This window comes from Callospermophilus lateralis, chromosome 12, assembly GCF_048772815.1.
Source record: "Callospermophilus lateralis isolate mCalLat2 chromosome 12, mCalLat2.hap1, whole genome shotgun sequence".
NCBI lineage: Eukaryota > Metazoa > Chordata > Mammalia > Rodentia > Sciuridae > Callospermophilus > Callospermophilus lateralis.
This window is the reverse complement of record NC_135316.1, coordinates 29,284,914-29,301,951: the sequence shown is the minus strand read 5'-3', so window position 1 is coordinate 29,301,951 and position 17,038 is coordinate 29,284,914. Positions and strand designations below refer to the sequence as shown.

At 39.8% G+C, this 17,038-nt stretch overlaps 1 protein-coding gene across 3 annotated transcripts in view; it reads right to left on the bottom strand.

Moving 5' to 3' along the window:
* Tnfrsf19 (TNF receptor superfamily member 19) overlaps window positions 1-17,038 on the bottom strand; it is a 91,505-nt gene that overhangs the window by 46,063 nt on the left and 28,404 nt on the right. For all 3 annotated transcript variants that reach the window (XM_076872305.2, XM_076872307.2, XM_076872306.2), the window contains exon 4: window positions 10,277-10,455. In XM_076872305.2, the coding sequence (XP_076728420.1) occupies window positions 10,277-10,455 (179 nt within the window). The remainder of the gene's footprint in view (window positions 1-10,276; window positions 10,456-17,038) is intronic.

Genomic DNA, 17,038 nt, shown 5'->3' with positions numbered 1-17,038 from the left:
TGAACTACAAAACTTTATAAATAAAGTGCTGCTTTTTTTTTTGTTTTTTTTTTTTTTTTTGAGAGAGAGAGAGAGAGAGAGAGAGAGAGAGAGAGAGAGAGAGAATTTTAATATTTATTTTTTAGTTCTCGGTGGACACAACATCTTTGTTTGTATGTGGTGCTGAGGATCGAACCCGGGCTGCGCGCATGCCAGGCGAGCACGCTACCGCCTGAGCCACATCCCCAGCCCTAAAGTGCTGGTTTTTAACATTTGATATGAAAGGACCAAAATGCCATGCAAAGCTTAAGAACAATGGAAAAATGTAGAGAGATACTTATACATCTTGATGTGGGATTTTCTAGGCACGATAAGAAACCAAAGTGGAAGAGATTGACAGCTTTGAATAAAAGATAAACAAATGAAATAAAGTAAAATAAAATCAAACAAAAACTTTTTTCTCTAAATTTTTATTTTATTTATTTATTTATTTATTTTAAACTGGGAATTGAACCCAGGGGCGCTTTACCACAGAGCTATATCCCCTCAATAAAAACTTGAAGCTGGGCATAGAGGCACATGCTTATAATCCCAATGGCTTTAGGCTGAGGCAAGAGGATCATGAGTTCAACGCTAGCCTCAGCAAAAGCAAGATGCTAGGCAACTCAGCGAGACTCTGTCTCTAAATAAAATTCAAAACAGGACTGGGGATGTGGCTCAATGTTTGAGTGCCCCTGAGTTCAATCCCTGGTACCTACCCCCTACAAGAAAAAAAAAAAAAAAACCCACAAAACTTGAAGACATCTGAAGGTCGAAAATAAAGCATCATCAACATAGATACCAGGTAACAAAGTTGAAAATTATCCTAATTATAGTATTATCCGTAACTTAAGTCTGAAAGGGAAAACTTAATCATTAGAGTAAAAGTGACACTACAATTGAAAAACAGGCAAAGAACATTCATCCCAAAAGAACATAAACTTAACAAGGTTAAGATTTTGTAAATAAAATAATCCCAGCAATTTAAGTAGCTGAGACAGAAGGATGACAATTCAAAGGCCAGTCTCAGCAACTTAGTGAGATCATGTCTCAAAATAAAAAATAAAAAAGGACTGGGATGTAGCTTGGCGGTAAAGCAACCCTGGGTTCAATCCACAGTAACAACGACAATGACAAAAACCCTAAAAAGCTCTATGCAATTAAAAAAATTTTAAATCCAATATTTAAATGCTTAAATTCATTATTAATCAAGGAAATGTGAGCTGAAGGGAAAATATAACATTTTTACTTAAAAACTGGTGCAGTGTTGGTATAATCAAAGGCAAATAGGTACACTTCAAGGGGCAATGTAAATTGTGACTTTTAAGAGGGAAATTTAGAAATATATCATCAAACTCAATAAAAGAGTTTACCTAGTATTCTCATTCTTAGAAATATATTTTAAAAAGATAATCAACTGGGCAAAGGTGTATGTGCACCAATAGAATCACCACAGCATTGTTTACGGGGATGGGAGTCAACTAAGCACAATCCAATGCCTACCAGTGCAAATAACCCACCAAGGTAGATCCAAGGCAATGGAGTAGAAAGTTGCCTTTAGAAATGATAGTGTGGATTTGATATACACGTTTTTTTAAATTCACAGAGTACCATTAAGTAAAAAGAAGAGAAGGGCACATAATTTTATTTTGTATAAATATGTACTTTCAGTAAATCCACTCAGATTATTAACCAATGCATGTGAAAATAAAAAATTTGTGTACACATTTGCGTTTTAAAAACGTTTAAAAGGGTGTAATACGCTAAACCGTAATAGTAGCTATTTTTAGATGGTAGAAGTTCATGTGACTTTTCTTTTTTTCTAGACATATAACTTCCAACTTTTCTATGGACAAAAATAGTGATATGGATCAAGTCTAAAAAGAACAGGTCAGATGCAATTATTTTGTGAAATTTTATAATTAGTAACACATCTGTATAATTTAAGGTTGAAGCAAAATTTGCCCTTGAAACTAGGTAAATCATTTCAAATTTTCAGATAACACTCAATAATTGCTCATCCTTCCATTTTCATTTGACTATGAAATGATAGTCCAAATGATATCTAATATAGTGACTTCCCATCTGATTTTAATGAAATTATTCATTTTGGAATTTATCAAGTAAAAATAAAAAGGAACAAAGTCGGAGGACTCACATTTCCTGCTCTTAAAACATATCACAAAGCTAAAATAGTCAAAACAGTGTGGTGCTAACATAAAGACAGATTGACAGATGGGTGGAATAAAAAGGAAAGCCCAGAAATAAACCCTTGCATATGGTCCATGGATCTTGACAAGGATGCCAAGACTGCTCAGGGAGGAGAGGAGAGTCCCTGCAAGAAATGGTGCTGGGAAAGTGGACAAAAGAATGAACCTGAACTCTCAACTTACATCACATAAAAAATTAACTCAAAATGGGCTAAAAGACCCGAAAGTAAGACTTAAACTATAAAACTCTGAATATCCTCTACTGTCATGTACAGCCAAAAAGAACAAATTTAAAAATCTTAAAAACCTACAAAACTCGGAGAAGAAAACAGGGGCAGCTTCATGCCATTTGATTAGGCAATACTTGTTTTGCATGACCCCAAAAGCACAGGGAGCAAAAACTGACAACCACATCAAACTTAAAACCTCTGCACACCAAAGGACCTGCCAAAGGGGTGAAGACGACCTGTGGAATGGGAGAAAATATTTGCAAATCCTGTATCTGTTAAGAGGTTGATATCCAAAATAGATAAAGACGGCAACTTTACGGCAACCAAAATCAAATAACCTGATTTTAAAAAGTGAGCTAAGGACTTTCTGCAAAGATGATATATGCCTGATCAACAAGCCCAGGAAAAGATGCTCACATCACTAGTCATCCGGGAACTGCGAATCAAAACCACACTGAGTTATCACTTCACACTCATTAGGATGACTGCTATCAAAAACAAAACAAAACAACAATAAGAAAATAACAAGTATTGGAGAGGGTGGAGAAATTGGAAGCCTCTGAACTGTTGGTAGGACTGTAAAAATGGTGCAGCCACTATGGAAAACACTATGGCAATTCCTCAAAATATTAAAAATAGAACTACCATATAACCCAGTAGGCCAATTTCAGGGTATAAGCCTCAAAAAATTCAAAGCCAAGTCTTAAATATTTGCACACATGTGTTCATCGGACCATTATTCTCAATAGCCAAGCGGTGGAAGAAATTCGAACATCCATTAACAAAGAAGTAGGTAAACAAAACATGCTATATGCTACAAAGGAATATTATTAACCTGTAAAAAGGAAGTGGATCCTATCACATGCTATTCAAGGGATGAAACCTGAAGACCTTATGCTAAGTGAAACAGGCCACAGTCTCTTGCATGCTAAGCTCATACAAGCTCTGTGCCTGAGCTACACCCCTGGCCCCTTACTTTCTCTTTATTTTGTGGAGGGTGCCATGGTTTGGGAACAGAGAAACATCTGCAACTTCATTTACTGGCCAAGGGACACAGGACACAATTTTTAAAAATGAAATGAAATGAAAGGAAACAGAGATATTATACAAGACATCTGTTTAAACTGGTTTCTAAAGCTCAACATTAACTCTTACTCTTGGCTTTAAGGGTGATAATGCCAAAAGGCAAAAGAAAACCACATTGGATTTCACCTAATCACTGTTTGATGAAAAGTGGCATATAAATGTATTTGTAAGCTGACAGTGAATGCGAAGAGAAATTTTAATTGATCTGAATCCAAATAATACTGGTTAACCTAGTGAATACTGAGTTTGAAAACTGCTATTTTTAAGAAAACCTATTGTAGACCATCAATTTTGCAACCAATGAACAGATTTCTGCATGGAGATGATGTAATTCCCAGCTCTGGTTTTATTTATTTTTATTTATTTTTTCATTAATTTTTTAATTTATATATGACAGCAGAATGCATTATAATTCTTATTACACACATAGAGCACAATTTTTCATATCTCTGGTTGTACACAAAGTATATTCACATAAATTTGTGTCTTCATACATGTACTTTGGATAATAATGTCCATCACATTCCACCACCATTTCTAACCCCATGCCCCCTCTCTTCCCCTCCCACCCCTCTGCCATATCTAGAGTTCCTCTGTTCCTATAATGGCCTTTCTTAACTCCAGGTCATATGCAGTTACTGTCCTGTAAATTATAATCAAGTCAAGGTAGAATTTTCTGAAGTACAGAAGTCAGATGCTGAAGAAGACTGTTCTCTCCTACAGCCTTAGCTTCATACTGTGGCTAAATGACAACACAACTTGTTCGGATAGGAGCCCAGACCTCACACAGTGTCATGGTCCCTGGAGACCCACCTGGTAACAGCAGTGGGATCTGAGCAAGAGGATGCAAAATGGCCCAAGGGGATTCCAGCAGCTTTCAGGGCAGATGGGGCGGGGCGGGTAGGTGAGGGTTCTAGGGCAGAGTGGATGCAGGGCACAGAATGAACAGAGACAGTAATTGTGATGAACCATGACCCCTTGTAAGACCTCCCAGTGAAATTGGACTTGGGCTTAATTAAACATGGGGCTCAGTAGTGTAGGTGAACCCCAGTCCCTCCAGTGACACGCTGCGTGACTTTGGGCAAGTCATTTGTCCACTCTCAGCATCAGTTTCCTCCCTTTTAAAAAGGGGATGTTATTAACTCCTACTTTACAGAGTGGTTTTGGTGATTAAATAAACTGCTTAGCACAAAGTAAGTGCTCAATAAATGTTTGCTGTCAAGTTACTGGAAGAAGGGAAGAGCTGGCAGGTATTACTTCAGGACTGGGTTCCAGTTTCCCTCAGAAGGGGTACAGGTCATGAGAGGCCCCTTGGCTACACTCCAAAAAAACAACTTCACAATGCCTTTGTTGGCCTCCAAGTCACAACTGGGCCATCATGTCCAGTATTTATTTAGTGCTTACTACCGACCAGGAGCTCTGTTAGGCACTTTACATGCATTATCTTTTTAATCCTCCCACCAATGCATCGGGTTGTTCTGAATATCAGGTGACAATTTTACTGGGGAGAAGAATGGATGTTGGAGAAGTTAAGTAGCTAGCTGGTCTGAAACTATTGAACAGCCAGGGAACAAGAGGACTGGCTTTCTCTTAACACTCCGAGGGCATTGAGGAGAGGCAATTTTCATAACAGCAGGTGTCCCGCAGGGCTGGAGCCTCTGGGCAGCAGCAGTTCTTTATTACAGTGAGGCTGAGGCTGCAGAGGGCAAATGGCACTAGAGATAACAATGCCCCCTATGTGTGACCTTGACATCACTTTTCTGGAAGCAATAGGCATTTTACTTGTTTTCTATTTGCCTAAGTTTTCCTGTTGGAAAAAACGGGTTTCAACTATTTGCCTTCTTCACATAAATATAGTCAACTAGAAGAGTACTTTAAAAATGATCTAAAAATAGCTGGGTGTGCTGGTGCCCAGCAAGTCAGGAGACTGAGGAAGGAGGTTTACAAGTTCAAGGCTAGGTGGGGCAACGTGGCGAGACCCTGTCTCAAAACAATAAATAAATAGATAGATAGATAGATAGATAAATAAATAAATAAATAAGGCTGAAGCTAGAGCTCAGGGGTAGAACAACCCTCAGTTCCATACCCAGTACCACAAATAACAATAACTAAATAGATAAATAAATAAAATGTTCTGAAAAGACCAGGTACAAGTTGCTATATAATTATCACCTACTTCACACATTAATGCTGGCTTAGAAAGGATGTAATTTTAAACTAATCATATAAACAAACTGAAACATCATTCAAGCATTTATTCATTTATAACTTTCCCTCATTTAAGTATTTACTTAAGAATGAGCCAACACTATAAAAACTAAAGCCATGGGCTCAGATGACAATGAAGGGGCAGAAGCAGGAGGAGCCATGTTTGGAGGGAGGTCCTGCGAGGGAGACCTGCTCTCCTGCTGCGTAGCGCATACACTCTGGTTCTGGTGTAAAGACTGAGGAGCTGGCTTTTATGAACCAAGTCCTTGGGTCCTGCCTTTTTAGTCACTGTCTCTGGGCACTGCCTACACCAGCTCATATATCCCCTGGGGAAGTCCTCTTCTCCCCCTCCCCTGGATAAAGAGCACAGACATGCGCAGACATACTTTCATCAGAAAACTGTAGGAGACGGACAACAGATAGGTCAGATGTTAAGTCATGTTCCTCAACTAGGTTCGCACAAGACCAAAATCCCGGGTAATGATATCCACAGACATCATTATAGATCTCGGATTAGACGGTTACTTCCTTTTAAATGACAGATTTATTGAGATATAATTCACATACAATATGACTCACACCTTTGAAAGTGCACCCTCAGTGGTTTTCAGTACACTCATAGAGGTGTGTAACCACCACCATGACCGATTCTAGAACGTTTTTCATCACCTCAACATGCAAGCTTTTAGCCTATAACATTCACCCCCATTTTCCCCAACCCACTCCCTCCCGAGTCCCCAGCAATCCTAATTGACTTTCCATCTCTACAGATTCGCCTATCCTGGACATTTCATGCAAATGGACTCATGTAATATGTGGTCTTTTGTGACTAGCTTCTTTCATTTAGCATAATGTTTTCCAGGTTCATCTGTCAAAATGTGTCAGCATTTCCTTTCCTCTCATTGCTGAATAGTGTCCCATTGTTCACACACACCCATGTTGTTTATCCATTCATCTGTTGATGGATTCCCAGCTCACAGCTCTGGAGGCTGGGAAGGCCAAAGCCAAGGAGCAGCATCTGGGGAGCCACACGGTGGCCTCACATGGCAGAAGGCAGAGGGCAGAAAGGAATGTGCTCTGTCAATGCCCTCCGTAATATAAGGACACCTGATTTGGGGAGGAGACACATTCGAAACACAGCAGGGTTGATTCAGATTTGGGGTTGTTATATATCATGCCACTATGAACATCAGTATATAAGTTCTTGTGTGGATGTAGGTTTTCAACAGAAGTGCTGGGTCTCATGGTAACTGTATGTTTAACATTTTCAAGAAATATCAGACTGTTTTCCAAGGTGGCCATACCACTTTATAGTTGCACCAAGAGTTCCAGAGACTCAAACAGGTATCTACATCCTGGCCAACAAATGTTATTGTCCATTTTTTTTTTTTTGTGAGAGCCATTTTAGTGGATGTAAAATAATACCTGTTGTGGTATTGATTTGTATTTCCCTGATGGCTACTGATGTTGGGCATCTTTTTGTGTGCCTATTGGCCATTTGTTTCATATTTTATTTTGAGGAATGTCTATTCAGACCCCGTGTCTTTATTTTAATTAGATTATTTGTTTTTCTTAAAAATTACTGAGTTGTGCTGGACGTAGTGGCACACTCCTGTAATCCCAGAGACTTAGGAGGATGAGGCAGGAGGATTGCAAGTTCAAGGTCAGCCTCAGCAACTTAGGGAGACCCTGTCTCAAAAAATAAAAAATAAAAAGGGCTGGGGATGTTGCTCAGTAGTAAACACCTCTAGGTTTAATCACCAATACCAAAAAAAAAAAAAAAAAAGAAAAAATCACTGAGTTGCAAGACTTCCTCATATATTCTAAACAGACAATCCCTTGTGAGACATGATTTGCAAATATTTTCTCCCTTTCTGTGGGGTGTCTTTTTGCTTTCCTGATAGTGTCCTTTATAGCACAAAGTTTTTAATTTTGATGAAGTCCAGCACAGCTATTGTTTTGTCTTGTTGCATATGTTTTTGGTATCAGATCCCTTCTTTTTTGTAACTCATTAGGGGTGGGGTCCCTGTATAAGGTCATTCTTGACTCACAAAGCCATTTCCTACCCATTTTCCACTCTCCAAGACCAAAGTTTTTTCTCTCCCTTGACCTCAACAGAAGAGCCCTCAAGACATCTGGTAAGAAGCATCCTGATCTGTGGAGTCCGGCCAGTCTTTTGACTATTGTGGACATGACTTCAAACTTCACGATAAACAAGCAAAGAAATCTTGCCTGAATCACCTTAAACCCTAAAGAAGACTTGGTTTCTTAATTTTGAAACATTATGAAAACCACAGAAAGTAATTCATGTAAAGTCACATTATAAGAAGAAATGTGTTATGGTTTGGATATGTGGTAGCCCCTAAAAGCTCCTGTGTTCATGCATGAGTGTTCAGAGGTGAGATTTTTGGACTGTGAGCGCTGTAACCTAAGCAGTCCATCCCAGTTTGAATGGACTGAGAGGTAACTAGGGGCAGATGGGGTATGGCTGGAGGAGGTGGGTCACTGGAGTGTGCCCTGGGAGGGTTCATCTTCCCTGTGGCCCCTTTCTACTTTTCTCTTTCTCTCCTTCTCTGCTTCCTGGCCACCTTGAGCTGAATAGTATTCTTGGCCATGCCCTCTCCCTCAGCTTGGACCCAGAGCCATGGAGTCTGACCAGGGACTGAACCTTTGAAACTACAAGTCCCCCCAAATATTTCCTCCTTTAGGTTGGTCTTGTCTGGTATTTTGGTCAGAGCAATGAAAAGCTAACAAAAAATGTTTGCTACTCTTATAACATTGCTGTTTCTGGTTGTTTCTGTCTTTTCTTTTTCTTTTTGCAATAAACCTGGTTTCTGCAGCTCCAGTTTCTGTTGTTGCCTCTTCTGTCTTTGCTCAGGAACTCTGGCTCCACTCAATGTGCCTTGAGTTATTGTGATATCCTGTTTTGTGTCTTTCCCTTCTCACCTAGTATAGCAATTCTCCCCACTCCTTTACATATTGACACCCTCACCTCTGAGTCTAGCCCTTCATTCAGATTCTACCCTCCAAATGTGTTTTATCTGGCCTGTCTCGTCCCATGGGCACTAGGAAACATTCTCCTCCCGGGCTTTGCCCCAGGTATGGTCCCTATCCCTGCCACAGTTCCCTCCAAATGGGGTAGAAAATAGCCGAGTGGGTTAAGTATAATCTTCTGCAGAGACCCAATACCTAAGGAACTTCAAAATGCAGGCATATAACACCAAAACATACTCAACAAAAGAAAAAACAGCTATTTTGGATTTTATCAAATTAAAAACTTGGTTTCAGTCCCCAGTATCACCCTCCAACACACACACACAAAGAAAATTAAAAACTTTTGTGCTGTAAAGGACTCCATCAAGACATTAAAAATTAACCTACAGGGCTGGGGATGTGGCTCAAGTGGTAGCGCGCTCGCCTGGCATGCGTGTGGCCCGGGTCCGATTCTCAGCACCACATACAAACAAAGATGTTGTGTTCGCCAATAACTAAAAAATAAATATTAAAAATAATTCTCTCTCTCTCTTTTTAAAAAAATTAACCTACAGATTGGGAGGAAATGTCAACAAATCATCTATCTTATAAAAGACTATCTTTTCTAGAATACATGAAGAACTCATATAAGTTTTCAGCATGCCTACTTAAGGTTTTTACCACTTATACCTGCTTATCTCTCCTTCTTGTCTATCTTCCCTTCTCCTGCCACTCTCTTGGACTTTCTGCAGTTTCTTAAATATACCAGATGCTCACATTGGGGCCTCTCGTCGATGTTCCCTCTTTCTGTACTCTTCTTCCCCTACATACCTGCTTGGCTAATTGCTTCAACTACTTCAAGTCTCTGCTTAGACCCCCCCTTTGCAATCAAGCTACTCTCATTCCCCAATTGAAAACTGTAACTTGCTGTAACCTATCCCCCTAATTGCCTTTATCTGCTTCAAATTCTTTTTTTCCATAGCAATTATCATCTACTATCTCTCTGCACACTTTTCTTCTTTATTTTTAAGTATTTTTAAAAACCCTATTAGGATATAAGCTCCATATGGGCGGGGATCTTTGCCATGTTATCTGTTAGTATATACCAAGGATCTAGAGCCACGCCTCTGAGCTGCTTGGCTGATATCTACTGAAACAGTGGTGGGTGATTTGCATCTCTGTGATTGCTAAGGAGGATGAGCTTTTCTTGTGATTACTAGCTATATGTTTCCTCTTTTGTGTTCCCTGCTCACTCCTTTGTCCATTTGTCCAAATTTTCTTTGTGATTCGTTTGTAGGAATTCCAGAGAATTTCATGCCACTGCTGCTTTGTCAGTATGCCTCTTCATTTGATTTGTAAGCAATCCATGCACAGCATGTGGTAGGCACTGAGAATCCAGTGGTGAATGTTGAGACCAGGAGTCACATGCACTCTGCAAATGTCTGTGGGCCAGTATCAGTGTGCATTCACGTTTAGAAGGGAACAAGAGAAATGTCTTTGAAAACAGGATTTAATTAAATAATTATGAGAATAAGAAGTTGCCAGACTCACCCTGGCAAGCAGTCCCCGCAGATGGCATCGCTGGTGACTGAACAATTGGCCTTCTGAAAGCGGTTCACCAGTGCACAGTCCAGACAAGGCTTGCATTTCTGGAAGCCCCAGTCTTCCTTGAACCTGTGCGGCCGGCATGTCACACACTGTGCATCCTCCCCATAGCCGAAGCCACATTCCTGCAGGGATTAACAGGCAATAGAAAGCTATTCAGACTTTGCAAGCGTGAAAAAGCAAAGACCGCTGGGATAAAATGAAGACCTGGTCTAATAATTACCAAGTGTCGCCCTTCCTCTATACAAAAGCAGCCCTTTCAGCAAGTTCAAATGTGTCTTCCACTGCTAATAATCTCTCTTACTGCGGTAAGTATACTTAGTCATCCACTTTATTCAAGAAGCCATGAGCAAGTGAATAAGAAAAGGTCTCCCAGACTCCTACTGTGGCATTATTGTTAGCTTATGGCAGAATTATGGCACTTTCTTCTTTTCTAATTAAACCAGTCATGTGAATGTCCAGAAGCTGAAGCCAGTGAAATGTTCAGACACTTACTCACTTATCAAGGCAGAAAGTAAGTGCATCAAAATCAAGGGTGATATTTTAGAAAATGAAGACAACTGCCTGAAAGATTTCAAAAGCTTAGGAGCCTAGAAAGTTATCCAGCAGAAACCTCTTTGAAATGCTTAGCAGCTTTTAATATTTTCTGAAAGTTGAAAGATTTTTACACATTTGTTAAAACAACATGAAATTTCTGTTCAGACAAAACTCTGTGGGACTAAAGGTCTCAAGCTTCTCCAGATGTGGACATCAGAACACAGAGCTGTTTCCCAAGGATAGCAAAACAAATGTCTCTCTGACCCACAGATGATCATTTCCACAGGTTCAAGAGTGAAATAAATTATAGTATGGCATAAGACATGATTACACAGCAGTCATAAAAACAATGCAGATGTGTTTAAAAAATGTTATAACATGGAATTAGAAGTATGATCCCATTGACTACAAACACAATAACCCGACTCCCATGTTTCTTTTGTAGAATTGTTTCCTAAAGAAAACCACTCCTTGACTGTTGCCCTGTCAGGTTTATGTGCACTCTGTAACCTCTGGGGTCATGGCAATCCAATATTCCTAACAATTATGCTAATGTGCTATGAAAGGTGGGAAATTTGAGGATGCAGTGCAGATGATATTAAGTTGGGAATTGGTTGGACTCATGTCTCAGTTTATTAACTATCCCAAGATACTGGTCCTTGATCATCTCCTAAGGAAAATTCACCACCAAATTTGAACCTGGAAAGTCACTGGAACTGTTGAAAAAGGAATCGTATTTCATAGCTTTCTAGATTTTTAGTAGTCACATTAAGAATTGCATGCAAATTAAAATGTCTGTTTATTGATTCTCAGTCCAACTCACAAAATCTCAATTATGAGAAAAAAATAACTCCTGGCATTTAATCAGTGTTCACTCCAGGCCAAGAACTTTATACATGCTATCTCAATAAGCAGCCATGATGACAGTCATGAGGGACACTGTCATTATGCCCATTGCACTGAGAGAGAGATGCAGGTTTGCAGAAGTGACATACCTTAAGTAAGGTATCGGGACCAGGATTGGAACCTACACAATTCAATGCCAGTCAGGCTTCATAACTGCTGCACTCTGAGGGCTGCTGGGTACTTTACGTATAGACATTACATATACATAGGAAGATGTCTGAAAGGTGACATTCTTGTACTTTGTGATGTGCATTAAATGAAAATAGGTATCAGCTTGACAGCTGCATGAAGAGCGCCTTTGCAGAGAGGGGCTGGGTCAGGCCATGAATATTAGCTACATGAAACAGAGGGAGCAGGGCTCAGACGAAATCGCTAAGAGACTCAGTTTCCTCATTCATAAACCCTGGATGCTCAAATGTAAGTTCCAACTAGTTCAAAATACCTATTCTTCTATAGAATTTATATATTTTTTAATTTCTCCATTCATTTGTGTTTGTATGCAAACCAATTAAGCAATACTAGCTGATCAAAAATTAAAATCAAAATCAACTAAGGGGATAGTACTGCTTGTAATCAGTAAACTACTCAGTAAAGGATACTGAGTATTCACTTCAGTCTAGGGTTTTTCACTACTTAACTCATTCACATTTTGGAAGAGCGATATCTTTTCTCCTCCTCTCAGTTACCCTGCCTGTCTTTCAAAGAAATACACATCTCGACCATATACTATAAAGAGTCGGGGAGGAAAACAAGTGAAGGGTCTCTTAATCCTAGTGCTCCAGCTACACAAAGTTTTAAAGCAAAGGCACAGACAGGAGAAAGAGAGAAAGCAACATGATTTGAAGAACTAACCCACAAATCAGAATTTCTTTAAAATTGTTCAGAGTTTATCGCTGTTGGCCATAGGTGGAATTATAATTTTTCATCATTCTGTAATAATTCATTGTTTGCAAAAAACATGCACCATTCTTGAAATGAAGAAAATGATAAAGAGGTATTTATTCAAAAAGAATTTCTCTGGACCTGTGCTAGGCCTTTGCAGGGAGGTCATTGTGAACGGCTTTGGTGCTTTGCACTGGGCATTGTGGCTCTGTGCTGGGACAGATGTGTGTTTTTGCTGAGCACTTTTGTTGCTGAGAGAGCTGTGAGCATGCGAAGGCTTTCTGTAAGTATAGAAGACAGCCTCCCACACACAGTCTCTGGGATCAAAGCACAGTGCACGTGACATGTGGGGGGGCGCGCATTGTTCACATGCTAGGCATCCCCATGGCAGAGGCTCTGGCAAGAGCAGAGGGTTTCAAAATCATGCTTTGATCCTGGCAACCTGGATGGCAACACACTCATGTACAGATTACAGCACAACAAAGAAGGAAACGCAAAAAGGAAGGGAAGTAGAAGAAGAGGAAATAAAGAGAAAGAGAAAAGAGATCTCAGAAAAAGAGATACATTCACAAAGTATGAATTTTTTTTTTTTTAAGGTCAGGTTGATATAGGAGAAAAAAACTATGTTTCCTACATTAGATCCAAAGATTTATGAGTTTGCATGCAACTGCCGCTGCTGGCTAAGTTACTCTGAGAACTCTCTGATCCTCAGGTTCTTCATGGAACCTGTGAGATGGAGATAATACCTGCCCCGTGGGGTTGTTTTGAAAAATGAACGGGAAAACATATAAACTCTACATCAAGCACAGAGTGGGCATCATTAAATAAATTATACCTATGGCTATTATTATTTTGGATTTTCTACAAACCAATAAAGCAACTTTACTGATTCAAGTATAATAAAGCTTCATTAGGGAACCCGGGGAACTTCTGACCTCTTTTTTTTTTTTTTGGTGGGGGTACTTGAAACATACCACTTTCCATCTAAAATACTTTAATTGAATAAAAATAATTCTAAAATGAGTTGCAATTTCCTTTTCTTTCTCTCTCTTTCCCTCCCTCCCTCCCTCCCTCCCTCCCTCCCTCCCTCCCTCCCTTCCTTCCTTCCTTCCTTCCTTCCTTCCTTCTTTCTTTCTTTCCCAGTACTGCATATGAAACCCAGGGTCTTACTCAGTAGAAAAGTGGTCAACCACTGAGCTACCTCCCCAGCCTTTTATTTTTTATTTTGAGACAGGATCTCACTAAGTTGCCCAGGCTGGCCTTGAATTTGCAATCCTCCTGCCTCAACAAATCCAAAATTTTTAATTAAAACAATATGAATGGTACACAAAATATAGCTGCACTTGGCCTCACTATGTCACCTGCTGTACTGTGCTGTCACACAAAAGACATGGCACCCTGTGTCTACACAGACACTTCTGCCTGCTTAATCCCTGCCAGGCAGTGCACTTTCACTCTTGGCTCCTACTGAGTGACCATCTCCAACAATGCACTTTTTCGCTTCATGAGGAACTAGAGAAGTGATCCAACTAGACACGAATTGAAAACAAATATCAATAGGAGTTTTGATGGTCTCATTTTTTGGTGGAACAGAAATGAAAAACAACAAAAGTTTTATTGTAGGGGAAGCCTTTGTGTTTATTTTTGGATCCCTGAATATATCCTAGAATTTTATTGTATATAAGGAACGCTTGCACCCTTGTGTTTTTGTTATACAATGTTCTGTGTCAATCACATGTCATTATATTTGGTAGAATGAACATCTTGTGAAATTTTTTCGCCCATTCTACACTGGACTAGATCATATATAGAAATCAAAGTCAGGCTCCACACATTTCATATTTTTGCTTTCATTATCTGGATATCAACTTACTATGTCTATTTAGAGTTTATGTGTTTTTCTGTCAACAGTAGTAAATTTCACTGGGGTGGGTTTAGATAAGGAGTTGAGATAAAACTGGCATCCAGTACTAGATGCAAAATACAAACATTGATTGAGCATATATCATGCACTTTCCTGAATGCTTATATGGAGATGGCTTATTTGAGAGAATTTTATTTAAAATATTTTTCCCTGAAGTATTTGCCATTTCCAAAAAGATAATATTAGAAAATCAGAATCTTCTTATTTTTAAACTTATAGAACTAGCTTACAGTTAGTTCCTGATAGTCTAAGAAATAAATGAAGAGACCATGCTACTGGAAAGCTTGAATCGAGTAGAAATTCAGAGAAGCTGTTTCCAAGGAATTAAAGTATAGTACAGTGTCCATAGCAGCAATCACTTTTTGAGTTGACTGTCATAATTCTAAAGCACCATAAACAGAGACTCTGTAATTATTTGTAATCCAGGCTATAAAGTAAACAGCATATAAATATTAAATTACCCTCAATATAAACGTCTGCTTTGATGTTTTTATTTCAGTCCGTAAAACCAGGTGGTTAAAATGCCTTGAAATCTTCCACAGTAAGTCCAATAAATAACCAAGGGAAAAAAGAAGTACAGCAGCTGAAAGGGAAACTCAGCAGCCTCCGCCGATCCACCACAATCACGGCTGGCACAGGCTGACTGTGCCTTTGCAAACTTGAGTCGTCTCCCTGGCTGGAGATCATTCCTTTTCTTTTTTATTACTTTGTATATTAAAAAGCACCACATGTACTGAGATTTTAAAAAAATCAAACAGTCACCCCTCTTCCCATCCCTAGTTTCTAACTTCCTACCCACTCCACACAGGCAAACACTGGCACCAGTTTGGGGGTAGCCTGCAGAAATCTCCTATGTGTGCACACACGTGCACATCTACCACACTGTTTTGCAGCTCATTTGTTTTTCCCACTCAAGGCATCTTGGAGAGATTTCCCTCTCAGCAAATGGAGAGAGTATTCCAGTATATGAATGTAGCTGAATTTATTTGCCTAGAATGGAGCTGGGACAGAGGAATCCATGTTTGACCAATTGTGTTGGCACTGATCAGAGGACCTAATTGTGCATCTAATGAAAACAATTACATTTTTTTTTTGTCTTTCCCCCATAACTTACATATAGACAGGGGTAATTTCTATAAATATATTACTTAATGCAGTAGGCAAATAAGTCAATCAGTAAGTAAATAAGTACGGGAATGAGCTAGGTTTAACCAAGATTCTCCTTGATCAAACTCCAGCCAAGCTCCTCTGAGCCAGTTTTTCATGAGACCTTGTCCTCAAGAGCCCAGTTACCCAAGAATCTTGTCAAGTCAGTTTAGCCAGAACTCCCCCTCCTCCATATCTGGTCAGGTCCCTTATCCTCCACCATCCCCCAGGTGATGTCTGTTCTGGTCACCCAGGCCTGTCTTAGTAAGAATCCTGTTCGGTCAGTTTTGCCAAAATCCCTGCTGACCCCTGATGCTTTCTCGGTAATTTTCCATCCGCTGAGCCCTAACCTGTCCCTTGGCTACAGATCCCCAGTTGCCCATGCTGCATTCAGAGTTGAGCCCAGTCCTATACTGTGGTCTTTCTCTGTATGTCAATAGTCCTGAGTCAAATCTATTTTGCCACATTATTTCCTATTTCTGGGTTTTTTTTGGACTTCTCCAGATTGCACTGGAGTTCTTTTCTCTTCATTTCATAAGAAGAGATGGGAGGGGACAGGTAAGGGAATGGAAGAGAAAAGAAGGTAGAGGAAAGATAAGTCCATCACTGGTCTAGGCTTTAGAATTAGATATATCGTTTCATTTTTATGGAGCATGGTCTACCATTAAAATCAATGGTAGGAATACATCTTAGCTTTAAAATATCATGGTCTTTATTTTTGAGATTATGACATGGTATCTAAAGGGCTTGAAGGAAATACCTAGCACTACCCCAAATCCCTAAGAAGACTTTTTGGTGAATAAACTTTCAGGTTAGAACACTATACACATATGTAAAATAATAATGCAATGAAAAAAAGTGTTCCTACTTCCTAAAATCAGAAGAGTGCGATCTTTGGTGTCTGATGCTACACCCGCTATTCCTTCCCCGCAAAGCCTGTCACTGTCCCTGACTCATAACAGGCCAGTGAGTGAGAAGTAAGTGCTGGTGAGTAAACAAATGGATGTACAAATATTGTTGAAGGCAGCTTTTCCTACAGACTGACTTTGTTTTTTTTAATTCCAGGGAGCAAAAGCATGTGAAGGCCACAGGAGTGGTTCCTGCTCGGTCAGGCCAGACAGACCTCCTGTGCTGCAGGTCAGTAGGGTGGAGGGGGGTAGGAAGGGGTGCTGGGTGGGGGTGGGGTGAGCAGGCTTCCTTATCTTGGTTCTGGATCCAGCTGGGCTGCTACCACCCACCCCAGCTGGCGGCAGCAGTAGCTCTGTCACTATGCCCAAGATTTTGAAGCCACATTTGGTGGCTGTCCAATAGCA